The 27,612-nt window shown below is 44.4% G+C and overlaps 2 protein-coding genes across 7 annotated transcripts in view; one reads left to right on the top strand and one right to left on the bottom strand.

Annotated features, from left to right (window-relative positions):
* The window catches only part of trak2 (trafficking protein, kinesin binding 2), a 29,453-nt gene extending 21,832 nt beyond the window's left edge, over positions 1–7,621 (bottom strand). For 2 of the 4 annotated variants that reach the window (XM_080019172.1, XM_080019175.1), the window contains exons 1-3: positions 3,415–3,502; positions 2,667–2,851; positions 181–387 (exon numbers count right to left, since the gene is read on the bottom strand). In XM_080019172.1, coding sequence (XP_079875298.1) covers positions 181–387; positions 2,667–2,718 — 259 coding nt within the window. In that variant the 5' untranslated portion in view covers positions 2,719–2,851; positions 3,415–3,502. Of the gene's footprint in view, positions 1–180; positions 388–2,666; positions 2,852–3,414; positions 3,503–7,106; positions 7,138–7,491 lie in introns of those variants that run through there. The other 2 variants (XM_080019173.1, XM_080019174.1) reach the window with 2 other exon arrangements.
* Positions 7,622–9,706: 2,085 nt separating this feature from the next.
* Positions 9,707–27,612, top strand: stradb (STE20 related adaptor beta). 3 transcript variants are annotated; one of them, XM_080024199.1, is made up of 12 exons: positions 9,707–9,868; positions 10,489–10,561; positions 11,163–11,243; positions 12,893–12,995; positions 13,867–13,988; positions 15,436–15,544; positions 17,847–17,970; positions 18,559–18,730; positions 19,543–19,647; positions 21,481–21,737; positions 22,642–22,684; positions 25,743–27,612. In XM_080024199.1, the coding sequence occupies exons 2-12, from the start codon at positions 10,550–10,552 to the stop codon at positions 25,890–25,892; spliced, it is 1,278 nt and encodes a 425-aa protein (XP_079880325.1). In that variant the 5' UTR covers positions 9,707–9,868; positions 10,489–10,549; the 3' UTR covers positions 25,893–27,612. The 3 variants fall into 3 exon arrangements, with proteins under 3 accessions (XP_079880325.1, XP_079880324.1, XP_079880323.1); XM_080024198.1 differs by having other exon boundaries at positions 12,890–12,995; XM_080024197.1 differs by having other exon boundaries at positions 12,830–12,995.

Here is a 27,612-nt window from a genome sequence, read left to right as displayed (position 1 = left end):
AGCCCTTCAACACAAAAGGGGCTCTTTTCAAGGTATTGCAGTACTACTTTTTCCAGGTATTCAGGTACTTCAATTCACAGGACAGAATTCAAGCACTTCATGCAACGCAAGGACCTGGTAAGAACCCTGTAACACTAATATGCAGTAGTTTTTTAAAATGCTGAAGGTAGAGACACTTACTCATGTAGCGGAAGGTCTCCTGGGCCAGCGCGGGGGAGATGGCGCTATGGTGACCAGGGGCTTCGTCCGGGGAGCAACCGGGCGACACAGCCCAGTCCTGGCTGTCTGACAGGTAGACCGAACCTGAGCCCAGCGAGCCGGAGCCCAGCGAGCCGGAGCCCAGCGAGCCCGAGCCACATCGTTTCCCGCTGCTGCCCAGGCCCTCGTCTGGTGAGCGGGGACGACAAAGTTTAGTTCAGTTCTTATTTATTTCCCATGAGGTGTTTTGTCCGTAACATGCAGGAGCTAAATACTGGATATAGAAAAATATACAAGCTATGGATATTAAAAAATATACAAGCTATGCCCTATATAAGGTCCGGATGTCAAACCAGCAAATGCTGCAGTGAGGTTAAACATTTTCTGTATAGTGCTGTACTGTTCATTTTTCAGTGTGGAGACTGTGCTGTTCTTCGGGACAGAATGGATTTGTGTTATAAAACTAGGGGGTTGTGTGGGAGGACGATGACAGCATGCAAGAGTGGGCTGCAGTTGCATTTGTGTGTGTGTGGATATGTGTTTGAGGGCTCTCCCTTATTTCAGTCACTCTACGAGCAAATATGCTTCTAGTTGAGTGGACAAGTGGTTTACTAGGGCAGAAGGGACTAACTATAGCAAAGCCTGTTTTTTTCTTTTGCTGTAAACACCACTCCGATTATGCCTTCTAGCCATTTTAACATGCCTCTAACACATCCTGTTCCAGGACGGTCTGTTAAGTGGGTGGAGCCACCCCCCTGAGACCCCTAGCTCTGTGAGCCAATAGGGTTTGAGCACAGGTTCTGGGACGTCTCAGCTAATGACGTTTGAGCTTTACTTTCGGGTCTTGTTGTAGTCAGTCCATAGACTTTCACTGATTTCACCTCATCAGGGCACCCAAATCTGTTTCCGAACAAATTTGAGGAGAGAAATAAACAATCCGGTTGCCAAATTTTCACTGACATTAGAACTACAAGGCCTCATTTAAAAGTTTGTTCCAACTTTCGTTGCTGTGCTTCAAGCTTGTGGGGGCCACGGACACTGCACCGGGACTCAATGGAATATCACAAGCGGGGATTTTTTGTTTCATGTAAACATTAGAAAATGAAATAAAATGAATATATCTAGAATAAAAATACACTGCTTTTGTTTTGAGAAATGCACAGCGGATCATGCGCCGCCACAATCTATCTACCAAATACTTTTTTTTCTTTAGAAAGAATTATTTTTTTAATACTTACATTTCCATCATCTACAGTTTCTTCACTGACAGTTGGTATCAATTCCTCTTTCTTTTAAAAGATTTGTGCTGGTCTGTAAGCTAACAAAGCAGTTCCAAGCAGTGCTTGTTATACTGTTTTAACATCAAAAATTGGACCGTGTCATGATCTATTGTCATTGTGAACAAAAGAGTAGAAACAGCAACTTCAACAAAAAAAAAAGGACATAAAACTGCAAAACTTGGGAAAACAAAGTATTTTGAGCAGTTCAAAAGATTCTGAGCTTTGGCAAACACTACAGAAGTAGCATGGAGTATCCATGCTACTTACTTCCTTTGGCAGCGTGGACGCTCCTCCAGCTCTAAGATCGGTTTGGGACGGTGGTGGCGTGGCTCTGAGCCCAGCAGGTAGTGTGGGGTTCTCTGCAGCGCTCCCCACAGAGCCATCCCCACACCAAAAACATTTCATGACCCCCCAATGCAAGACAAGGCAATAACTTTGGATTTTGGATTCTAAATCGGATGTGAAATGATCGAATGATACACGAAAGTATCATTTAAATTCTGAATCCTGTCTATTTCTATCCCAGCGTCTGGGATTCCAACGGGTGGCGCAAGTGGCCAAAATTAGCGGGTCGACCCAGGTGTTCTGGTTACATCAGAGCTGATCGGAGGTGGAGCCAATTAAAAAAACAGGGTTTTTCCTTTCCCACTGATGACAAATGCCAGATGTTAGCGGGTTTTACCGGGTATTTGGTGCAGTGGAAAAGGGTTATTATTCTCCAGCCGTGGGTGGAGTTACTCAAATGGAGGGCAGTTCTAATTCTACTGAGGCCCTAAATGACGTAGCTGCAAATCTGAAAGGCTTGTTTCATGACATGTTTTCCCAAATAGACAGGGTTGTCTCATGTCAAAGTTTGTGCATTAGTGGGCCCATCAGAGGGCCATATGTATGTGCACAAGCACTGAAAAAGGGAGTTTTTCATAATAGTTCCCCTTTAATCTCAGTGAGAAGCTGCAGCAGAGAGCTCAATTTCTCAATCACTAAGTGTTCAGACAGTAATAAAACAGTAATAATATATGATGGGAACCAACATTTTAACAAGGCCTGGATCGAAAAATAGCCTATACTAGAGGTCTTATGAAGCTTATTTATTTAAATGGGGACTTTACAGCCTTTCCAGAGGTAGACATATTCCAGGATTGGTAAATGGATTTGACATTCACAAAAACACGTGCAAAGCCACTCTACCTGTTTCCGTGCTGGAGCCCTTCTTCTCTACTTTGGGTTTGACATCAAACATGTCCTGTCCGCAGAGTGGACTCCCCCCGTATGGCCACTAATGCACACACACTGCTGGACAGGAAATGGGAGCGGCTAGCTCTGTAGCATCACAGTCTGGTCATCTATCACGGATGGGGGCACCTTTACCTGCACTGAAGGAGAGAGGGAGAGAGGCTTTTGGTTCGGATACCCAAGAGGATAGACAAAAATATACTGACATATATACTGACATTCAGATGTTCTGCTTGTTGTGCAATAAATACAAATACACTTAAACCCAAAACTTGTTTTTCATGACTTTGCAGAGTCACATCAGAGAACTCGAATGTCTGCCCAAACTCACAAATAAATATTTTTGTGCTTTTTAATGTATAGCAGGCAGCAGTCTATAAACATTTCCTCAATACATTTTAAGCTGTTGTGAACACTTTTATGCAGTTAATGCACTTGTGTAGCAAATAATCATAGGGGCAATAACAACCTGTGATGTGAAACCCACATTCTGTAAAATGCTTTGTCCACTGACCACAAAGGAGCAGCGGTGGGAGCTGGTTATGTGATAGAATGTTTAGATACTTGGACAGTGTAGAAATCCAGTCAATACCAAGAAAAGTGTCAAGTTTGACACAGAGCCCTCTACCGAATGGGTTGGGTATGCAAGGGTTGCTCCAATACCAGATCTGGGATCTGTGGAGGAATGGGATTGACCTCTCACCCCCACATCCTGTTGTCCCATTCTCCACGGACAGCTTCCAGGCATAAGGAGGTGTCTGCTGACAGATGGTGAACACAGGATGTCGTTTCTTAAAGGGGAACACCTATTTAAGAAAAGTGGATGGGGGACAGGGGGGGGGGGTATAGGGTCTTGGTTGTATTACATTATAGGTAGATTTCCATAGGTTGGCCATGATGAGAACTTGGCAAAGTGATACTCAGGGAGTCGAGAGAGAGGGTTTCCTGGAAGGGAGTTCTATAGAGGATTAAGCTAGAAAAGTGACGCTTTGGAACGAGCTTGTGTCACATATTTACATACAATTTGCTCTCTTGATCTGTGTGTGTGTATGTGTGTGTGTGTGTGTGTGTGTGTGTGTGTGTGTGTGTTTGCTTGCATACACCAATGTCTGCGAAAAGGGATCTTCCTTTGGCAGCACCCAGCATCAGCTTATAAAACAGCGGTGCTGAAACTGGCTTGCAAAGAAGATAAAAAAAGAAATAAAAACATTGTGGTGTATGCAAAGCCACTGTACCAACAAATGTATTAAGAAAGCGAAAGAGAGATATAGCTCTGGAAATGACATGAGTGATCCTTTGCAGATCCTATGCAGAAACAATTTACACTCAGAACCTCATTTGACTGAGAGATAAACACATGAATATGCAACTATCACATTATATGCATACACTAGTGCAATTTATTAACAATGAATATTGAGTTTGATTCAAGCCAACTGATGAAAACGCACAACATCTCCAACATAGGCTTACAATTCCCCTTTAATTTGGATGGAAGCGTCTCATTGTGGAATCTTACGATAATATAAAACTATCAAATAATAAACTTTGACTAAAGGAAAGGTTCTTCCAGGTGCATAGGTCAGTGATTCTCAATCGTTTTGGCTTATGGTTTCACATTCGTTCTGAGTCAGTGAGTGTAACACTTAGAACATAGCCATTAATGACTGAAATTATGTCACACGTTAAGAACTGCGTGTCAACTGCATGTCTGACAATATTTCTGCCAGTATGATCTATAAACAACAAAAGCAACAAATTGAACTTTGTCAGAAACAAACATTCGAATAAAGCTTAATATCTATGTCTGTAAGTTTAACAGTTTCCAGCGTCAATTGCATTCATGGAGGGCCATTGTGTTTTCAATAGGCAATTGACTATTGACTATAATTGTCTATTGAGGCAATAGACAATTATTTTGCGCTTTGTTGACATTGTTGCCTACAGTGGGAGAGAGTTAGGGGGAAAAAGCTGGTTTGAATGCCAAGCCAGTTCAGATTTGGATAAGCCATTTTATACTGTAGCTACAAACAGTTTTAACGATTTCAAAAATCTGTGACCACAACGTCTGAGCACTGACAGCATCAAGCCTCATGTTCTCCCACAAGTTCCCACCTTAAGCCAGATAACATAAGGTTTGCGGATGCTCAAATGATTTATAGCCAATCCATTTTAATTCCATGTTAAAGCAACAAAGCTCCAGCCTTTTCATAAACAAACTAGGGCACAATCAAGAAACCTGATTAACTAACAAACATAGGGTTAAGGGTAATACAAAAAATATACTGGTGACAAGTAAACAGGCTAAAACACGATTTGACGCCAGCCAGTTCCTTTTACATTAGAATAACAACAGAACAATGCAATAACAATGGGGGGGGGGGGGGTAAAACCAGCATGGCTGGAGTTCTTGAAAAGGTGTTTAACCTTACTCAATCAGCAGACTTTATGTTATGTCTAGGACTTTTATGTTTCCAGGACTTAAATGTGACATAAAAACACAGTTCTCACATGCCTTAACCTGTAATAGAACATGAAGTCTTTCTTTCAGTCATTCAAAATGTAATGATTTCGGACAATGATTCCTCTTTGGACTTAGGGGTATGTTTTGTTGTGTAATACCATCTGACTGACCTAAATCCTGGCAGCGGAGGTTAACTTGACAAGGCAGGTGACCAAAAAAAAAACAACACACACACATCCCCATCACTGTGTTCCATCCAGTTTGGTCTAAATGTCACCAGAGGAAGGCAGGTTGCTGAAAGGGGTAGGAGGAGAGGCCTGGGGCCCAGGCAAGTTGCCTGTCCTTATCTTCCCTTCAGTGTTACATCATGTTACGGCTACATGCTATTCAGAGCACTCCGCCGTTGGATGCAGCCAGCCCAGCACCTTTTTGTGACTCATTTGATATCACCTTTTGAAAGGACTAAAATGGAGAGGCCCTCATAACCTGTTGTTAATGTGAGAAGAAAAGACCATTAGAAAGCACTCAGTCTCAGTCTCTCTCTCTGCATTGTATTATCCAGCTTATTATCACTAGGAGCCTTGTTCCAAATCAAGCTTCTCCTTGTGGGCTTTTTATTGTTTTAAATCCAAGCCTTAGATTTGTAGTCAGTTTTTCAGATGTCAAAATGTAGACAGAGCCCCTTGCCGCCCCCTCTGTCTCATTCCCATCACTCAGACATGAGGGAATGAGTCAAAGGGACACAGGCGGCAGCACGTGACACTTCAAGGGCTGCAGTGAAATCACAGCCTCTTTCAGCACTGAGGCCACCTCAATGTAAAGTCAAGAGGACATTCTAACATCATACAGACACTGTTAGAACTGCAGTTAAGCGGCGAAACAAGTGTCCCCTTTTGGAAATAAGGCACGTACCAAAGGTCTATGTGTTATTATCACTCTGGCACTTCAATCGTTTGTTACAATCAAGTTCCACAGCATCAACGTACAACTTCAATTTGAGGCCTTTGCATTATGATAGTTATGAGTTATAAAGTGGCCATCCATGAGATCATCTGTGTTGGGTGGCTTGAACTACAATCCTCTCTGAATTCCGGTCAAAACTGTAACATTTGTTTTTTGTTCTGGTTTCATCCTGGTTTAAGGCGTTCGCTATCTTTTCTGGAAAGTTTGCCTCCTTCTGATCGATTGATTTATGTATTTTATTCTCGGTCACTTAAGGTGGTGGGGATATATATATATTTTTTTTTGATCCCAAGGTGCTTGTTCTTTAGTGTGAGTGTTCATCCATATCGACATCACACTGACCGCAACTAGCTACGTTGCTCTATAAAATCCACAGTAGCTGCCGTGCGCTTCTTGCGCAAGCACGATCAATGCGCTGCTTCCGGGAAAAGCGGCTCTCGCCACCAACAGCGCAACCGGCACAGACGTGAGACACGAATTGAATAAAACCAAAAACGTCCAGAGAAATGAAAATGGAATAAATATCAAAATCGGATTGTTTTTCCCCACATGATAGTCTCACGGATTACCCCTTTAAGAACGGGTTAGCCACCTGGAACCGAAGCCAAACTGTAAACAAAACAATCGTAAGCTATATATGTATAACGTTAGCTGCCGCGACGAGTGAGGGACGCAATACAGCAGCTACTTGACGTTTACAGAAAAACAACCGAAACCAACACAACATTGTCCCGCGGAGGTGGCACCAGGTGGAGACGAAGCGGAATCGACGAGGATCCTGTGAAATCGAGGCGTTTTTTTTTGCCGGTGACGGCGAGGACGCGGAGGCGACAACCGCTGCTAAGCTAACGGCAAACGTAGCACGCACGCATTTCCGTTCGTATACGGTGCAAATGAAACGTGACGGATAACGTTGGTGGTGGTGGTGGTGGTGGTGGGGGGAGGAGGGAGAGTATGGCGAGGCTTACCCTTTCAGAACGTTATCAACCGCGGTGAAACATTTTAGCAGCGCATGTGTCTCTCGCCAGTTCCTCCCTGCAGCCCGAGACGGGGGGGGGGGGGGTGCCACAGGGGTGAACAGCAATGCCGTATTCCAAAACGGGCGGAAATCGGCCATTCCAAGTCCGTCGTTCGCCCTTCCCGAGCTAAGTGTCTTCCATTGTTCGGGGAACACACGGACGCCGACTGTAAGCGTCTGTTTGTTTGGTGAAAAAATAAAAATAAAAAAGATTGCGAAGGCTGAAGGGCGACAAAACTGTATGTTAGCGTGTAATAAAAACTCGGCGCCAGTTCGAAGTTCTACCAGATCGAAGTTAGATGTGTTCCCCCCCCCCAAAAAAAACAGTTAATTACCGTTAACTGTGTGTGAAACGATGCTGGTTTAAGGTCTGTTTCTATCGGTAAATTCGGACTCGGGCGATCTGGCTCGAGTTTGTCAAATAAGAAATTCCGACGGAAATCGTAGTTGCTTCTCCGAATAGAGAGTTGGATTTTCCGAGTTTTGCCTCCAGCGTAGAATGCCACACGGACGTATACGGTAAACTCGGGGTGACGTTAATCGTGTGCGCCAGAAATCTGTATCAAATTAAAAGTCCTTGTCAAACGGTGAGAGAAGGGTATTCTGAACGACACTGATACTTTGAACAATTTTTAAAATAAATTGGATCAAGAAATACATAAAAATAAATAAAAATAAATCCTAATTCAATGTGGAATTGTATTTCTAATCATATGTTCTCATTGTTTTTTCAAATTGATTTCTATTTGTTTGCAATTATAACATAGAAAAGATTCCTCTTTAGTTCAAGTTCAACCTATTTTGCCTTTCTAATTTCCACAAACTTATATATAACTAACTTCCTTGATTTCGCAAATGCCCATTAGTCTGGAATCGCTCTGTTAATTTTAGATTTACAAGGGGTGTTACCAACGGGCACAGACCAAAATATCTCTGGACACCATTAAATAGACCCACAACCAATCATAGCACCGGATTGACCTACAACCAATCATAGCACTGGATAGATCTACAACAAATCAGAGCACTGGATAGACCTACAACCAATCAGAGCACTCGATAGACCTACAACCAATCAGAGCACTGTAGAGGCCGACAACCAGTCAGAGCACTGGATAGACCTAAAGGGCATCATAACACTGGATAGACCTATAAGCAATCAGAGCACTGAATAGAGCTACAACCAATCAGCGGACTGGATAGACCTACAACCAGTCAGAGCACTGGATAGAGCTACAACCAGTCAGAGCGCTGGATAGAGCTACAGCCAGTCAGAGCACTGGAAAGAGCTACAACCAATCAGAGCACTGGATGGACCTGCAACCAATCAGAGCACAGGATGGACCTACAACCAATCGGAGCCCTGGATAGACATAAAACCAATCAGAGAAACGAAACGTATGACGTAGCGCTGAGCGTGTGAGTTGGTAAATGTGACTTTTACCAACTCCTGTCAGAAGTATGGGAAACACATCTTTCTTATCAACAAAAGCTTTTTAGAGAAAATATGCCATCCGGTTTGTTTTATACTGTCGCGATAGTGGATTCAAGAGACCGTTCCAAAATCAGCAGCAGCCATCTTGGTAAGGTGCCTCGTATCAAACCCGCCCCATATTAGATAAACGGTCGTGATTGGCCCAACCCCGGCCAGGTCGGGTGGAAATCTGTTTGAATGGGAGGGTGGCCAGACGTATTTTCCAGAGCAAATGAAACATGAGCTGCAGATTTGTGTGGTTCCCAGGCTAAAAGGTCTGTGATATATAAGCACAATTTTTCACCACACCGCTTCTCTATATTCTCTATATTTTTCTTCTCTTCTCTGTTGGCACCGTGCTCTGGCGGGTTATCTCCCAAATAGGGGACTTTCTGTGTGGAGTTTGCATGTTTTCCCCGTGCACATGGGGTTTCCTCCACCTAACATCTAGACGTTAGATGCCCTCAGAGAGTCAGACACCCCCCTCTCTGTGACCTGACCTCAAAACACGGACTTCCACTTCTGCACCTTCTTCTTTTTGCACACTTTAACTGCACATTTTACACTTTACCATGTGTATATAGATATGTTTATATATATATATATATTTATATATCAATATGTTTCTTAATAATTATTATATGTTGTATGTAAATATGTTGTGTGTAGATTTGGAGCTGTAACAAAAGTAATTTCCCCCTGGGATTATTCAAGTATTTCTGATTCTGATTCTGATTCTGATTCTGATTCTGAATGAAGTTTTACTTCTTGCCCAATGACACATTCACAAAAAAAAACAAACAACCTAAATTCTCAGTATTTATGGAAGAAATGGAACAACGCGCGTCAACGATTTCTTCCGCACAAAACAAGAAGCGTGAGAGCGCTGTGTGTGTGTGTGTGTGTGTGTGTGTGTGTGTGTGTGGTGTGTGTGTGTGTGTGTGTGTGTGTGTGTGAACTACGTTGACGACGGCGCCCGAAACGTTCAAATTCAACCCCCCCCCCCCCCCCCCCCCCCACTCGCTTAAAAAGAAAGCCCTTCCGCTGGGTAAGTGACGTCACGGTCACGAGGCAACGGTAATTCGACGCAAACTCCCAACGCGGTGTCGAAGCCGTGCGGAGCGGCACCGTTTCCAACCCCCCTCGAACGACCCCAATGCGGGACAGCGACTGAAGCCCAGGCCTCACCGAAGCCGGATTTGTATTCCTCAGCGTCGCCTTGCGTCCGAGGGGAGAAGGTAAAACTCGCGAAGTCGCGTCAACTGCGAATAAATCAGTGTTGTTTTTTTTTTTCCGGGGGGAGGCGAGGGGGGCGAGGGGGGCGGGGGGCTGTTTCCGAACTAAAAGGGTCGGTTGACGGGATTCGAAGGTGTTGTCATCTGGCCTGGTCTGGCTGAAGTTAAGTGGCAGAGCAGGAGTCTTTGCTTTTTGGTACTTTCTGGATTTTTTTTTTTTTTAAAGTTGAAGACACATAAATCGAGGTGTATCTATATGGCTAAGTTATTATCTATTTATTTATTTATTTGCTTACTTACTTTTATTAATTTAGATGATGTGTTATTCAAAATGTATTATCTTTTATAACTATTAACCGGAATTAAAGTCGATGAATAGGTTATTATTATTATTATTATATTGTTGTCATTATTATAGTTACACATCGTTATACGCTTGTACATTTAGTCGAACGACGTCATTGTCAGATTATCGAGCCCGGGTGATGACGTCGTGATGACGTGGCGCGGGGGCAGGTACGCGCAGGAGGAGGGACGCTGCCGCCGCACTCCGTGGAGGGGTAGCACCACCGGGGATGTCTCACGTCACGCCGTGTCTCCCATTTCTCCCTCCCCATCGCCAGATCTCTCCCCTCCTGCAGCCGTGGAGCGGATGAATGCCAACACCATCGCCAAAAGGACTCCATGTCTTTCTTGGTAAGGGTAATAATATTTTAATAAGCACAAGTTTCGTGCTGTTGTTGTTGTTGTTGTTGTTGTTGTTGATGATGGATGAAAAGTGTCCATAATAATAATAATAATAATAATAATAATAATAATTCTACCGAAGGATTGATATGACGATGTGTTGGCTGTGTTGTAAGGAATATTTCAGAACTGAGGACCGCTCAAATATCATTTAAACGGCTTGTGTCTTTTTTTGATGGAAATGTCGATGACATCACTGTCCCGCAGAGGACACAACAGTTTGTTTCCCGCTAGAGCGATTCAAAGCGGCGTCTTCCCCGTCTTGTGACCATTGCTTTGATTCTGTGCCCGCGACATGCATCAGCGGCGCGGCATGTCACCCCCCCCCCCCTCCCGTGCCAATGCCCGCCGGTGCTTGCCTCTCTATCCTCTATTGTTTAAATCCCTCCTTCCGTCCACCTCCCCCCTTCTCTCTCTCTCTCTCTCTCTCTCTCTCTCCACGAGGCTGCGTATCACACTGACCTCCCATCTCCTCTACCAGGAGCATGTCTGACATCTCCTCCCCCCTCACTCCTCCTCCACCTCCCTGTGTTCCCCCTCCCCCCCCCAGGACTGTTCCTGCATCTCCCACACTCAGGTCCAGCCTGTGGGCATAGAGGAGTGCTATGAGGACGCCAGCCACCAGTACCTGGTTAGTAAGCCGAGGCCGCCGCCAGGGGCTGTGGTTGTGGGGCTGGGGGAGATGTTTGCATTGTTTAGATAGATGGATGGATGGATAGATAGATTGATAGATAGATGGATGGTTAGATAGATGGGTGGATAGATATATGGGTGGATAGATAGATGGATGGATAGATGGGTGGATAGATAGATAGATAGATAGATAGATAGATGGATGGATGGTTAGATAGATAGATCAATGGATGGATAGACGGATGGATGTTGGATGGATGGATAGATGGATAGATAGATACAGCAGATAGATAGATCGATAGATACAGATACTTTATTCATCCGCGAACGGAAATTGCAGTTGTCTGAGCAGCTCACATCAAAACAAGATAAATGATAATTAAGCAATAATTGTATACTTAATGTAATGCAACGATAGCAGAAAAATATAAAAAGGGCAAAGCAATATATGCAAAGATTGTGAAAATATACAATAAACCCAACAGTTAAACTATACGGAATAAGATAAGGCAAATGACACAAAACCTAGTGATAAACAACAGACAGGGAAATGTACCTTTAATCCAGCATGGTTGGAAATATACACATTTAATAGTAGATGACTTAAGTAATTTCCCCCTGGGATTATTAAAGTATTTCTGATTCTGATTCTGATCTGATGACATTGAGGTTCATAATAGATATATAATAGATATACTCATATGAAAAATAGACAATGAGACTAAGATGATGTTATATTTTAATTAAGATCACACTGAAAACTGATTATATTTGTTTTGCGTAAAGTCCTTGAAAATGAAAAATTTGTGCTTACAGAGTACTTGAAAGTCCTTGAATTTCGTTTTGCACTGCCAGAAGGAACCCTACTTAACAGTAAACAAAATGTTGGCACAGTAGACATAAACATACACTTCTGTATTAACAAATTCATCCATTTCTGTATCGCCACGAGACGCCTCCCAGTCATAAGTTCGATCAGACGTTGCGCGGTACTTCTCTTGGCAAAGTGGAATCCCCTTCATATTGTTTTGGCGTCATCTGTGCGTTGGTTTGTTTACAACCAAGTGCCCTCTGGAGTGTGGCAGGGAAATACTGATCGACTTGATATGCCGACCACCGAAACTGGCAACCATTTCCATTAAAGTCACAATATCATCTTCGTGTTTGCAGCACAAACCTACTACAAAAGCTGCTGTACTGACTAACTCCGCCTCTCCATCACTGCCCCCCCAATCTGTCTCATCCCACCATCATCCTCCCTCTCTGTGCAGTGTGGTGTAACAGCGCCACCTGCGGGTAATCATTGGCATTGGCATTCTCACATCCCCAAATCCCCAATCCCAAAAGCAATGGAACGTTGACCTGAGAAAATGCATCACTTTCACTCAAATTCTCGTTGTCCTGTGTTGGCAGCACATTTCCAGCAGAGAAGGTGATGCTCTTGTTCTTGGGGGCACACTGTTCAGTGTGTGTGTGTGTGTGTGTGTGTGTGTGTGTGTGTGTGTGTGTGTGTGTGTGTGTGTGTGTGTGTGTGTGTGTGTGTGTGTGTGCGCGCGCGCATTTAAATTTATTGGGATTTAACAGTATGGAGTTTCCTGTATGCTCTCTGAATTCCGCATGTGGTGCGCTTGCGCGTCGCCCCAGCAGAGCTCAGAGGCCTCAGATTTCACTCTGCCGGGGGCGCATGGCAGCGATGACCTCAAGGGGCTGTCTCCTGAGCCCGGCCACTATCAGCTGCTGGCAGAGCTGGGTGAGAACTGATCTTACTGTAATGCCATATTACGACATACCACTTGCTACTAGTGCATCATTACATGTTGTTACTACACTGTAATTTACTTATGGAACCTAATTACATTTGACTTCAGCGTACCCACCTCCTGCCCATTTTGGCTTATACTGACTTGTTTCTTCACGTCTGTAAAACCTGAACATCCCCCACTGGGGTCAATAAAGTGTCATTTATCTGTAATGATCCAACGCCTCATTCACCAGCCTAATGCTCTTTTCACGAGCATATGTCGATATGAGAGTATGATCAATGGTTCATATATTTGACAAGAGTGGAGTTCAGTTCCTTTCTACAGTCTTTCAGTCTTTCCTCAGTCAAACTGACAGCAAATCATATTTGTGTCAGTTCCGCCCACCCCCCCGTGTGGCGTTTTCAGGGCCCGCCGACACAGAGACACAGGCAGAGATGTTGCAAACACACTCGTTTATTGTAGAGCGTGGGCAAGACGTAACAAGGGAGCAGATGGACACATATCGTGACAGAGGCTCTCCCCTTGTGTGTGTGTGTGTGGGGATGGGTGATTTACCGGTTCCTTGTTGATCGCTCTGACGAGCAACAGGCGTACAGCCACCTCTGACCCTGGACCCAATTACCTAGACCCAAGACAGTTGTGGCTGCTTAAACCACACCGCCCCCACACCCCAATATCTTTTTTACATATATTAAATGACACACTGCACATTCACACACATCATATACACCCGTTTGAAATGCTGTATGAGTGCATAGAGATCTGCGACTGATAGGGAGTCCGTTATAAATGAAGGAAGTGAAGTTTACTACATGGAACAAAGCACCGAGCAACAGCGTTCATATGGTTTGTCCCCAGGGAAAGGCTTCAATAACCTGAGCCAGGTGAGCATGGCGCGCCACACGCCCTCCGGGCAGCTGGTGGCGATCAAGCACACCAACCTGGACGAGTGCACAGAGGAGGAGCTCGTACAGCTGATGGTGAGCGGAAATTGTTGTTGCCATAAAATTGGAAAATCTTGAAATCCATCAGATTTCTTTTAGCCACACAGGCCATCCTGTGCATTTTAGTCTTTTCTTTTTCGTTAATTATTCACACCCTAATGACTATAGGATTTAGAACGGCAACATTTAAGCGGCAATCTATAAAATCTTCTGTGTGTTAGTAGATTACATTGCAAGTCCCAGAATTCCATTTGAAACATTTTTATTTCATCATCTACACTTTTCCCGGGAAAGACAGACCCCGCCACCAACAATGGAAACAACATATAGAGGAACACATGCAGAAAAGCAAATATGTTAAATGGCTTTTTCTTGAAAATGTACCAGATAAAAAAAGTATAAAAATTTGGGACTTTTTTTTACAAAATAATCTTATGGAATACGACTTTAATCTAACATGGCTACCTTTGCGTTTTTGCTTGCTCTTTTGCCTTTTTAGTTGCTAGCCAATGCTTTTAAGAGACGTTTCAGTCAAAATGCAAAAATTATTTGTATTTATTATCTTAGATATCATCAGTGGTATTACATCTCTGAATTATCATTGACGTTTCTGTTAAAGTATGTGTTAGTAAAGCTAAATTTGAATGATTAAAAAAATCGCCAAGTATATAAAATTAGGCTTCAAAATCATGAGAAAAAGGCGGTTGTGTGTGATTTGAGACCGTTTGTGTCTGTTGAAGACGCTGAAACCAAACCCAATCACATTAATCATGTTAAACGTTAAAATTGGAGTAAGTTCCATGTTTAAATCTTTCTTTGTTGAACCCAGTCCTGTGTGTCTTGTCGCTCACCTCAAAGCCTTGCTGTCTGGCTGTGAGACTTCCCCGCTCTCTGGCGCCCCCTGCTGGCTCCTCCACAGTCCGGGTCAGGCTCCGCGGCCTGCTAGCATGCAGCTAAATCTAACGTAACCAAACCCCGCAAGGTCAAACCAACGGGACAGTTCTTTTTGCTCACGGCCTCCCTGAAGACGTCTTTTAGACCAGGTGCTTATTCCCAAAACAGTGTTTTATCCCAAACTTCGGGCTGTTCATTATTTATTATTTATCTATTTCACCACAGATGCTCCGATTCTGACCTGGTGTTTTATAGTGTGAGGGGGAGGGTCCATGCCAAGTATGACCGCTCCATGTCATCGAATCATGATTAAGCCCCGCCCAAAAAATACGGAACAACATTTGTTAGATACAGTTTAACGGTCTAACTCCACAATTCAGCACCACATCGCTCAGTCTTTTCACGTGTTTTCAGCAATTACTTTCGAACATCTGTAATAGTGTTTAGAAACAAATCACTGAATTTACTTTGCAGGAACTTTAACAACACAAAAGTTGCTCCCCCAAATCAGACACAAACCGCATACCATGTCTATTCCTGCAGGTTAGTTAGGTGAGTGTAACGCCTTGTGTTCCTTCCCCTGACTCAGAGCGAGGTTCTTCTCTCCAGGCTGTTCCGTCACCCCAACCTGCTGACCTCCCGCCTGGTGTTCAGCTCCTGCTGTCAGCTCTGGGTCCTGACGCCCCTCATGGCCTACGGTCAGACAAACAGCCTCCTAGCCCCCGCACCACGTATTGTCTGTCTTTTATTTATTCTTAATATAGATTTATCATGGAATGCCTAAGCCTGACCACACCAAACTCCCTGCAACCCTAATTCTAAAAACCTACCCAATGTAACCCTAAACCTAACTCTAGCCCTGTAACCTAGTACCTAAACTTAACCATCCCTATCCTTTTACCTAAACTTAATTGTTTCTAACTTTATATCTAAAATTAAAGGGGACCTATTATGCTCATTTCCACTCTCTGTATTATTGTTCTTGGCCTACACTACCGTAGAGTCTGAGAGAGAGAGAGGGGCTTTGCATGATTCACAGTTCAAAAATACATTATTTATCTTATACTGGCCCTTTACGCAGCCCCTAAATTCATCCTCTGCTGACACAGGCTGTTGTAGCTCCTGTCTTTTTAAGGCCCCCCTCCCTAGAACATCACTTTCTTCTGATTGGCCAACTCCTGGGAGCGTGCCGAGGGCTGTACCCTCTGTAAACCTTCACTGATTTCACCTTATCAGTCCACCAAATTGTGTTTCTGTACACATTTGAGACGAGAAATAAGCAATTCGGTTGTTGAATGAGTTGTTGACTCATATGACATCGACAAGACGTCATTTAAAAGTTTTCTCTGACTTTCACCGCGGTGTCCACAGCAGCGCAGTGCTCGGAGCAGCGCGAGACGGAGCTGATCTTGCAGCTTTTTAGTTTTAGTAGGTTTTAGTAGGGTTTTTTTGTAGGTTTTGTCTGGGGAAATGCGGAGTGTATTGCGCACAGCAGCCTCCAGTAACCTAACTGGGACACACACACATTTTTTGGCGCTTTTGTCGGTTCAACCACTATGAACAGCAATACCTCCTCGGCACAAGCTCCGATTCCATGTGTGCAGCCATGTTTGCTGTCGAGCGCTCTTCTTCGTGTACTACTTCCTGCTTCACATGGTACTTTCTCTCTACTGCCGCCTGTGGTTTATAAGAATACTGCAGTGGAAAATGTGCCAGTTATAAACACCCGACGCTCTCTGCATGGGTGGCACGTAACACTGCGCCCCACCCGTGCAAAGGGATAGCCAGGGCTTTAGGCCAGGAAGCCGACCGGCCACCAGCCCACCCCGCTGGCCTATTATTCCTATGACTCTGAAGACAAGGGAATCTGCAAGTAGCCCTTTGTTAAATCCAGTGTCGTGAAAATTGAGCCGTGCCTAACCGGTCAAGCAGCTCACTGACCCGGGGCATCGGGTACGCGTCAAATTCTGACACCTTGTTCACCTTTCTGTAGTCTACACAGAACGGGACCGACCCATCGGGCTTACCTACCAGCACAATTTGGCTGCACCAGTCCCTCATAGGCTCCTCTATCACTATGTCCAGCATGGCCTTTATTTCTGCCTGCATGATTTTGCCCAGTCAGGCGGTACAGCCAGGAGCATGCCTTTACCCCTGGGATCGTTCCCACCTGCTGGTGTATGAGGGATGTGCGGCCTGGCAGGGGGGAAAAGAGAAGCGTTGCTGTAACGCGGCCATGTCCGCTTTCAGGCCGGGCGAGAGATGGTGACTGGAGAGGGCCTGGGTGGGATAGGTTTGCTTTTGGAACCTCTGCCCTGCGCCTGTCTGACCGCTCTACCTCATAATTAACCTCTCCAACCCACCGCGTGACCACGAAGCTGAGATGTAGGGAGCAACACTAACACCTTGTCTCCCGGTGCAAATTTCCTGAGTCGAGCTCCAGTCACTGGTAGCCCCTACTGGTGCTAGGACCTTCCTCCCAGTTTTCCTTAATTAGGTCAAGCACCCCCCTCTTCTCTTGCCGAATAACAGTTCAAAGAGAGAATCCCTTGGAGGCCTGAGGCACTTCCCACACCGCAAACAACAGAGGGTCCAACCATCTTTTCCAGTTACGGCTATCATCGTGCACAAACATACAAACGATGAATGTTGTTCAGTGTCTTATTGAACCACTCCACCAGGCCGTCGGTTGGGGCTGGTACACGCTAAGCGGCCCAATCTTGACTTGGGAGATAACCTGAAACAGTGCCCAAGGACCAACACAAAACGAAACCTGCGAGCACTGTGGTCTAATGGCCCGACGAGGTCCATAGCGGGTCTTTGGTGATGCCGAGGGATTGACTAATTGGCACTCGGGACATGCGGTGCACCACTCATGCACACCTGCACAAATGCCTGTCCAATATGAGCACCAATGAACTTATCCTCTGCAGTTTTATACCTATCGATATCGTTTTTGTATCTCCCTGCTCACTGCCTTGTGTATGACCCCCTTTACAGGTTCTGCTGACAACCTGCTAAGGTCCTTCTTCCCAGATGGAATGAGTGAATCCCTGATCGCCTACCTGCTGTACGGCGTACTGAAGGCCCTGAAGTACCTGCATCAGATGGGCTATGTCCACCGGTCAGTCAGCCTATGTGCTATATCTAATATATATAGAATGTAATATATGTAATACTGTGTATATTATATCGACAAGAGAGTTATATGGCAATGAAAATGATTTTCTCAAGAAACAAGGATGTTGAATCTGAGTTTGTGTTAAGTTACTCTGATGGTCTTGCAGTGGCTATTGTTTATCACTAGGGTTATTAGGTTGCGTCAAATCATTGCCAGTTTTATTTGGTCATTGTTTATTGTTAGGTTTATTTTTAAAGTTTATTGTATATTTCATTCATATTTCATTCATTTTTAGGGTTATTATATATTGCCAATTTAAATACATTTTTTATGGTTATTGCAAATTACCATTATCTTTTTTCTATTTTATTTCTCATCACTGTATTATTATTATGGCCTATTCTGTGACGTGAGCGGTTGTGACACTGCAGTTTTCTATTCCTAGTTTTATGTATTCCAATGCTGCTAATTTCTATTCTTTCTTTTTGGCTTCCTTTCTTTTGGCCTCCTCGCATTTTCTCTCGTTAATGTTCCCCCCTTTCTGTAATTCCATCATTTCTTCCTCTCCTCCTCCCTGCTTCCTGCCCCCAGGGGCGTGAAGGCCAGCCACATCCTCCTGTCGGGGGAGGGGAGCGTCTACCTGTCGGGGCTCCACAGCGTCTACAGCATGATGCGCGAAGGGAAGCGGGTGAGGGCGGTGTTCGACATGCCCCACCACAGCCCCGCCCTGCTTCCCTGGCTCAGCCCCGAACTGCTGCGACAGGTAAGAGAAAACGGGAATAGCTCTACCCAGCAGAGCTGCCGTGCCGATGTCACTTCTGTCTGGGACTTTTGGCGTTCCCCCGACTTCACTGGAGGGCCTATGATCCAAGGATTCTGCACACTTAGGCCCTCCTCTTGCAATTAAGAGAGGGGGCCATGTCAGATTTTGCCCAAATCCAACAGTGCCGCCAAAATACAATACGGCTGCCAAAATATCACTAATTTGAGGGGTTATGCACCCATAAATGGAAAATGTATAATATAGTGAGCTTTTGTTTTTCATAGGTACCTTCCCTTTGGTTATACAAAACATTTTCTATCCTTTCCTTCAATGCTGGATTCAATATGGCTGTGTAAATGCCTTTTTAAATGGAGATTTTGATGATAAAGTAAAGGATTTATTTAACTCAAAGCCTTCCCCGTGTCCATTATAAAACTTTTTGGCTCATGAGGCGTTATATGCAGTATATATACTGTACATATAGAAAGATATTGAAGCTGTTTCCTTGGCGAAGTTGCCATATTTCTCTACGTGGTTACTGAAAAGAATCAAACTCACAGATAACTTTAAGGATGTGCATGAAACTTTCATCGTCACTGCAACCAAACGATTTGCCGTACTGCGCTCAAGTGAGACGTAATGTGAGAAACCTACGTTCCATTTTTGTGGCAAGCAGAGAAGACTACTCACAACAGTACAATATGAGTGAACAACATAAACTCCTCATCCCGTCCCATCATCTAGGGATGGGATTAGTCATATTTTCATTTGTATATTTTCTATCACACTCAAAACATGCCTTCTCTGTCCAGGACCTTCACGGTTATGGGGTGAAGTCGGACATCTACAGCCTTGGCATCGTGGCCTGTGAGCTGGTCAGCGCCAGAGTGCCCTTCCAGGACATGCCTCCCACGCAGGTCAGTCAAAAAAAACGATCCTCACTAACACCTCGTAGAATAGGAGGTATTCCACGTCCAGCTTCGTCCCAAGCACAAATTTTACGTGTATTAAACACGATCTCCACCAGGGAGCAGTATAGGGCAAATGGGATTTGGGGTGTATTCCCTCAAGGTTGCTAGGTTCAGGCGGCCCAGCTTTCGATAACCCTCGATAGCTTAGCTTACGTAAGCGGTGACTAGCGGTCTGTGCTGAGCGATCGATAATTAAAGGATCCACCAATCAGCGGAGCGCAGTTCAATACAGGATCAATACAGAATGTTTCCTTCACATATACAGAGCAAGAATTACTGCTGGAACAATATTTGAACAGTATTCAAATATTTAAACCGGGGCTGTCAATTGATAAAAATATTTAGTCGTGATTAATCTCATAATTGTCCAAAGTAAATTGCGATTAATCGCAAATTAATCGCACATTTTTTATCTGTTCAAAATGTATCTTAAAGGGATATTTTTTAAGTGTTTAATACTCTTATCAACGCAGGAGTGGACAAATATGCTTGCTTTATGCAAATGTATGTCTATTGGAAATCAATTAACAACCCAAAACAATGACATGGACTCTGCAGTCGGGACGTGGAGCTGCCGACGGTGAGTCTCCCACCATATCACACGCCCTGGGAGTTCTCGCACGGCATTGTTGTTTGTGTGTACATGTCTCCACGGGCGCAGAGACGACGTGTGACGTCATCCACCCCACCATTGCGAGGCTACAAACACAACACATTTAAGGGCTCATGCTGCTTCACAAGGCTGCAATTGGCATGAAGAGTTTATTTTGAAAGGTTATTGTCCTTTCATAAAGAGGTTATTGTGGGACCCTATGGGTCTATTCTATGGAGAACGGCCAGTCACTTGCGTTTGCGTAAGTATTATATACTATATATATTATATATTATTATATTATATATAATATATATATATATTAAAAAAACCCATATCAATTATATTTATGTATATACATATATTGTTATTATTACTATGTATATATGAAATCTATGTAATATATATTCCTTATACAGGTACTCCTCACTCAACGACCTACCTGTTTAACGACCGTTCAGACTTACGACCAGCTCTCTGACCAGTCTGTATTGTACGCTGCTTACAATACCGTGGCCTCTCAGCGTCAAGCATCTCATCGCCGTCACCCTTTTATATACTATATATACTATATTCACTATATATACTGTATACACTATATATGCTATATATACTATATACACTGTATACATCTCAGTTCCCGCGTTCTGTCAGTATTCACTACACTAGCAATCGCATTTGCCACGCCCCTTACAGTGAGAAAGCACGGGTCCCCGCCTATCAACCGATTTGCTTAACGACCTGGTCCTAGGAATGGAACTCGGTCGTTAAGTGAGGAATACCTGTAATATATTAAAGATAAGTATGTTTCTTATACTGTAATAAGGTATAACAACAATGACAGCAGCGTATTTATTAATAATCAACCTTCTTCTTCTTATTTGGGCTGCTCCCGTTAGGGGTCGCCATAGCAGATCATCTGCCTCCAATACCTTCTGTTCTGCGCATCTTCCTCCCTTACACCAACCGCCTGCATGTCATCCCTCATGCAATACAATACAATACAATAATCAATAAAATAAAAAAATCATGAAATACAAAAATAATAATGAAAATAAACTTTCTATAGTCTGGGGATTCACCACCAGTCTCAGGGACAGTTCTCCAGTGGGTGGAATCTGGGGACATATCTGCCCCATGCCCTCGTACTGTTCTATGTTTGTTTCTGACTCCTTTGTGTTTTCCAGATGCTGCTCCAGAAGCTGCGCGGCTCTCACTGCTGCCTGCTGGACGTGGCCCCCTTCCCGCTGGGCGAGCTGGGGGGGCTGAAGGTGTCGCGCTCCGGGGTGGACTCGGGCATCGGGGAGAGCGTGGCCACCGGCAGCCTGACCCACGGCGCCCCCGCCCCGGCCGCCGACAGACCCCAGAGCCCCGGGCCAAAGAACCACTCGGCCACCCTGCACAACCTGGTGCAGCAGTGTCTGCAGCAGCAGCCCGAACGCAGGTAAAGAGCTTGAGGAAATAGAAAAAAAAAAAGGCATCCTGCACGACACCGGGCCTAATTAAATTGGTAACACCGAAGCTCTAAAGGAAGCCATAGGAACCACAGCTCCAAGTGTCATCTTAAATTGCATTAAAGTTCATTCATTCAACTTAAAAAGTAATGTATCCCTTTGCAAGTTGTTGTTTTTGGAAAATCCCATGGACTTCTGGAAGGTTTTATACAGCAGCAAGCCAAGGAAAAATGGTGCAGGTGAACTATATTTGCTATATTTTTCATCAGTTTTGATTTTTTTTTTTTCCCCTCACGTAGTCCCAAGTACCCTACAACTTTGACATACTGCAGCAGTGTTGCATTTATTGATATTTATCGATTGGTCTTTTGTACTGTAGAATTTGTTATGTGTCTGGGTAAGATATTTTAGTCTCATCAAGTTAAAAACATTTCGTTATCATCATCTATATCAAATGCCGGCCTATGGCCTTGTGTCAGCAGCAAACATTTGAACAATAATCATTGTTATGTCAGACTACATCTGGAAGGTTTTTAATTAAGTTTGGGTTATTTTTGAGTTAAAATGTGGCATTAACAAAAAGTAAAAAATGCCTTTTAAATTAGCTGCAAAACATTGGCCCATCTCGATTTCCTGGTTTCCACCGTATTTTAATTTGTAATTGAATATCCCTGCAGTGCACAAATCAAAACAAAGGCAAAATAATGAATGTGGTAAATGTAGTTATTATTCATCTGCTTTTTAAAAAAGGATTTTCAAAAGAGTCTAAAGAAGAGAGAATGGCTTTTTCCTGTAGCAATTTAATTTGTCAATACTGTTATGTGCCTCACTTTACTCAGGATGGATTAAAACATCAGCGTGACCTACTTCAGTGTTTGTTTTTGTGTTCCACAGACCGTCTGCGTCTGCGCTGCTGACCCACGCCTTCTTCAAACAGGTGGGTTTGATACTTGAACATGGTTCTACCCAAAAACTTGTATTGTGTAATACGACTAGATGTGTTTAAACCGCCAGCCACTTAGAAGCTACTTCATAAAAATTAAAAAAAACCTCCCTTTATGGATCATCAAAATCCACCACAATTCTATGGAGTTGAATAGTCAGTGGAAGTAGCGGAAGTCAATGGAGAGAAGGACAAAAAGAAATGTATGGATTTACAGTATATTGACATCAGGAACGGAGAGTCTAACTTTCTACAAAACTTCCTTATCCCTTCAAACATGAACAGCAAGGAATGTCTCAATAACGTTGGTTGCCATTTTTTCAGGCGGAATGCACAGAACATGATACAGATCTTACTTTTGATATGATGCTGCTAGACAGTCTGCTTCAGTCAGTCACTCCGCCCTTCATCACAGTAACACTTTACAGACTTTGCAGACTCACATTTGTGGTCCAATTTACAGTAGGGACATTGACAAAAAAAAAAGTTTTAATACATTTTCAATGTATTTAAAATAAAACAATTAATTGTATTCAGATTAAACAATAAATATGAAAAAAAGGTTAAATTGCGATATAAATAGCATTATGACCTAAGCTGCTATGTATGTACTTTTGAAATAAAACTTAAACTTTACATCCCCTGACTGCTTTTTAGCCCATTCATCCATTATGTCTCACAGGAGCCCAGGTGGACCTTGGGCCCCGAAACTCCTCCACAGAACTGACTGTTGTACTTAATTTCCAACTTGAGTTCCTACTATGCCTTAAGCTGTCTCCAGACAGCTCCACTGAATAAAGCTGAAAGCCCCTTGTTTCAAGGCTGCGCTCCCCCGCCTGCGGAGGTGGGAAGGACCTAAGCCGCTACGGAGAGGGGATTCGTGCTGCTGGACTGTCGGCTCGACCTCCAGTTTAAGCACGAAAAGGACATTCTGCTGTACCAATTTCCATGACAGAGAAAGCCAAGTCTTTATTTCCTCTCCCTCTCTCCATTGTGTTTATCGAGGCCCCCTCTCAGAAACATGAGCGTCATGGCCCAAAACGAAAAAATTTGCCTGAAGCCTCACGTGAGGCCGGACCATGTCTTCAAACACATAAACATGGGTGTGAGCCTCCCCGCCCAGATAATGTGGCCGGAGGCTCAATTTATGGGGGAATCCGCCCAGGTGTCATTGCTACCAGTAACCAGAGCATGCCTCTCCATTTGTGTGAGCGTATGGCGCATGCACGGTGCATGCACAGTTTTCTTCTCGCTCGAAAGGACGATTTTCAAGGGCTGCACAGTTCACCCGGAGTACACCAGTGTTCGCTGGAGTTACACAGACGGAAGTCTTGGACTCAACGTCATCCCTCCTGAAAGGGGAGATATGAAAGAAGAAACTGCAGCTTTTACAGCAGATGTTTCCTCAATCCAAAAAAAAGACAGCTGTTCTCTGAGACCAATTCTGGATCTGAGAATATCAAACAAAACATTGAGAAAGCTTTGAATGTTAACACACCGTCACCTGTTCAAATCAATCCGACGGGGAGACTGGTTCACGTCGGTGTATTTGAAAGATGCTTATTTTCACATACCAATTGTGGAAAGACATGGAATAATCGGAGGTTCGCCTTCAGGACAGAGCGTACGAGTATTGTGTTCTCTCGTTCCGTCTCTCTCTGGCCCTCAAAATATTTGCTATTTATGTGGAGGCAGCTATTGCCCCTCTGCACACCCAGGGAATGAAGATTCTGTCATATCTAGACGATCCTCTAATAATAGCGGAGTCCAACAACAAGGAGGTTGGCTGTTGCCACTGCAGCTCGCACGCTGTCCCTGTGCAAGATCACCAGGGCATGTTGGGTTGTGGTCCTGCTGGGCTTGATGGCGGCTGCCTCAGCCGCAGTCCCACTGGACAGACGAAAGGCCCCTGCAATGCTGGTTTATGAAACAGCGGGTGCATCCATCCAGGGACCTCTCCCGGGTACTGACCATTATGGAGAGTTGAGACGGCCTGAGGTTTTGGCTGATCCCCGGCAACGTCATAAAAAGGGTCCAGCTGGTTCCGGTGACACCGCAGGTGGTGATAAAAACGATGGCTCCCTGTACGGTTAGGGTGCTGTTTGCGAGGGCTGGAACTGGAACTGGTTCTGGTGGCACCTTGGTGGCCGACACAGACTTGGTTTTGCGCACCTGAGGTCCCTCATCCTGGGTTTGCCGTAGGTGCGGAGGGGGCATCTTTCATTCCGCCCCCCCCCCAACGGTGGAAACTGTGTGGCTGCCTCGTGGGCATTGTTACAAGGGGTTTCGGTCGAGAATGTTTGCGGTGCTGTTTCTTGGTCTACCCCACACGTGTTCACCAGATTCTACAGTCCGGACATGACTGCGTCAGCACTGGCTCAAGCTGTTTTGACAGCGGCCAGGTGTAAGTCTGCGTTCAGAGTTACCCTATGTGGTTGAGAGTGGTTACGGTCAGGAGATTCAAGCTCAGCTGTATGCGGAATCCCCACCCACGAGCATGGCGGTGCGTCTGGGGAGGGGTGATCATGTACTTTACCTCAGCACCCTGTGATTGGGTTCTTACATGCTGAAATTGGGGTCGAGGTCACATCTGCCAGTCGGTCCTTGGAAAGGACTACCCGGACCCGGGGGTCTATGTCTCTGCCTTTGGAGGCTTGCATAGGATGCATTGGTTCTGACCTCATGGTCAGTGAGGGTGGTGGGTACACAATATGGCATAGTAAGAACTTGAGTACGAAATTAATTACAAATGAAGAACGAGAGTTCTTACCGGTGGCTTCACTGACCGGCTTGATCAAGAGCTGAATAATATGTCAGAGGAAGTATGACCCAGTATATATACTGGGAGGCGGGCCATATGATGGGTGTCCAAGTGGCCCAATCACAGCCTGTCAGGGCCATGTTGAGACTTGGTTGGTTTAAAGGGGCTTTCAGCTTTATTCAGTGGAGCTGTCTGGAGACAGCTTAAGGCGTAGTAATAACTCTCGTTCTTCATTCGTAAAAGCAGTGTTGTAGCACAACCCAAACATTTATTGTGGTGTTCATGTGACAGGTGAAGAGACACACCCGGGACTCCTTCCTCAGCCTCATGTACCCCGCAGTGCCCCTCACCAGCCCCGAGGAGGCCCCCGTCTCCTGCCCCCCGGCCCCGTCCTGCCACGCGCTGGCCTCCCCCACCAGCGACCTGGCCTGGGACTTCTAACACCACCCCCCTTCCAACCTCCAAGCCAAACTCGAAGACAATCCAAGGCCAAATTTTACTGTGCTTTTCTTTCGTCCCCATTGGGCTGAGCATATTTTTTTATGTAGAAATACTTTATATTTTTATATATAGATATATAAATATATATATCTATATAAACACAACCAGCCACAACATTAAAACCCACCACTAATATTATGTAGATCCCCCTTGTGCCGCCAAAACAGCTCTGACCCGTCCAGCCATGGACTCCACAAGACCTCTGAGGGTATCCTGTGGTATCTGGCACCAAGACATTAGCAGCAGATCCTTTAAGTCCTGTAAATTGTGAGGTGGGGCCCCCATGGAATCAAGCTTGTTGTTCCAGCACTTCCCACAGATGCTCGATCAGATCGGACCCTAACCCCGCCATCCACATTATGTAGAAGAAAACGTGATTCATCAGACCAAGCCACCTTCTTCCATGTCTCCATTGTCCAGTTCTGCAGTCACGTGCATATTGTAGGAGCTTTCGGCGGTGGACAGGGGTCAGCAGGTGCCTTCTGACCGGTCTGCGGCTACGCAGCCCCATACAAAGCAAGCCCCATAAGACCTGCCGTTTTGGAGATGCTCTGACCCAGGCGTCTAGCATCACTATTTGGCCCTTGTCAAAGTTGCTCAGATCCTTACGCTTGCCCATTTTTCCTGCTTCCAACACATCAACTTCAAGAACTGACTGTTCACTTGCTGCCTAATACATCCCACCCCTTGACAGGTGCCATTGGAACGAGATGAACAATGTTATTCACTTCACCTGTCAGTGGTTTTAATGTTGTGGCTGATCGGTGTATATCAAGACGGCTGTGAACAAGGTGCAGGATTCAGAGATGCTGCTGGGGAGATGATTTGTGGCCGATGCATCAGAGTAATGGATTATAAACCAGGAGAAAGACGGGCCGAGCGCTGGAGGAACTGGCAATCCAATTCATCTGTGGTTTAAAAAAACAATGGCTGATCTCGTTCTCCCGTATTTAGACTGTGAAGTGTGATTTAAAATTTGTACAAGTACAAATCGCATACATGAACAAAAAATATCAATACTGACACATTTTAAAAATGCCTGTGTGTGTGTGTGTGTGTGTGTGTGTGTGTGTGTGTGTGTGTGTGTGTGTGTGCGTGCGCGTGCGCGCGGGGGGGGGGGTATTGTTAGGTGCATGTGTGTGTACTATATACCATCAAATGTTAGTTGGTTTTTTTTTTTAACCAAAACTATATTTAGAAAATAACTCTAAATACAGATGTCAAGATGTCTTGTTTTGGCCATTTTTTTAATGGTATATTATGAGTTTTCATCAGTTACCTGAGTGACTATTAGTGCAATATATTACTCTACACCATAATAGTTCATAGTCGTCAAAGATTTGACATTTTGACGAACAAATAAACAAAACCTTATTTTTAATATTTAAATATGTATTTTGGAAAGATGTATCTTTTCTTTGTGTGCATACATCATAAGTCGCAGAACGACTGGACCCTGATCTCCTGTGACCTCCACTCACCCAACACTGCCTTTGTGTTCCACAGTATGTTAAACCTCTTTGCAGTTTAAGGGAACGCTCCGATGACCTGTAATTGTACCTTGTATGTGTGTGAAAGTGTGAGTGATTCAAGGTGTGTATACAAAAAAAGATCATAGCTAAATGAGCCTTTTATGGATGTGTTATAATGAATAAAGGAA

The sequence above is a fragment of the Zeus faber genome (assembly GCF_960531495.2).
Source record: "Zeus faber genome assembly, chromosome: 2".
Taxonomy (NCBI): Eukaryota; Metazoa; Chordata; class Actinopteri; order Zeiformes; family Zeidae; genus Zeus; species Zeus faber.
This window is presented reverse-complemented; position numbering and strand designations above follow the sequence as displayed.

What these genes read in the sequence shown, in the direction of transcription:
- stradb (XM_080024197.1), top strand. An exon ending in GACGCCCCTCATGGCCTACG is followed by an intron (nt 15,545 to 17,846) that starts GTCAGACAAACA and finishes CCCCCTTTACAG; the next exon opens with GTTCTGCTGACAACCTGCTA. An exon ending in GCCCCGAACTGCTGCGACAG is followed by an intron (nt 18,731 to 19,542) that starts GTAAGAGAAAAC and finishes TTCTCTGTCCAG; the next exon opens with GACCTTCACGGTTATGGGGT.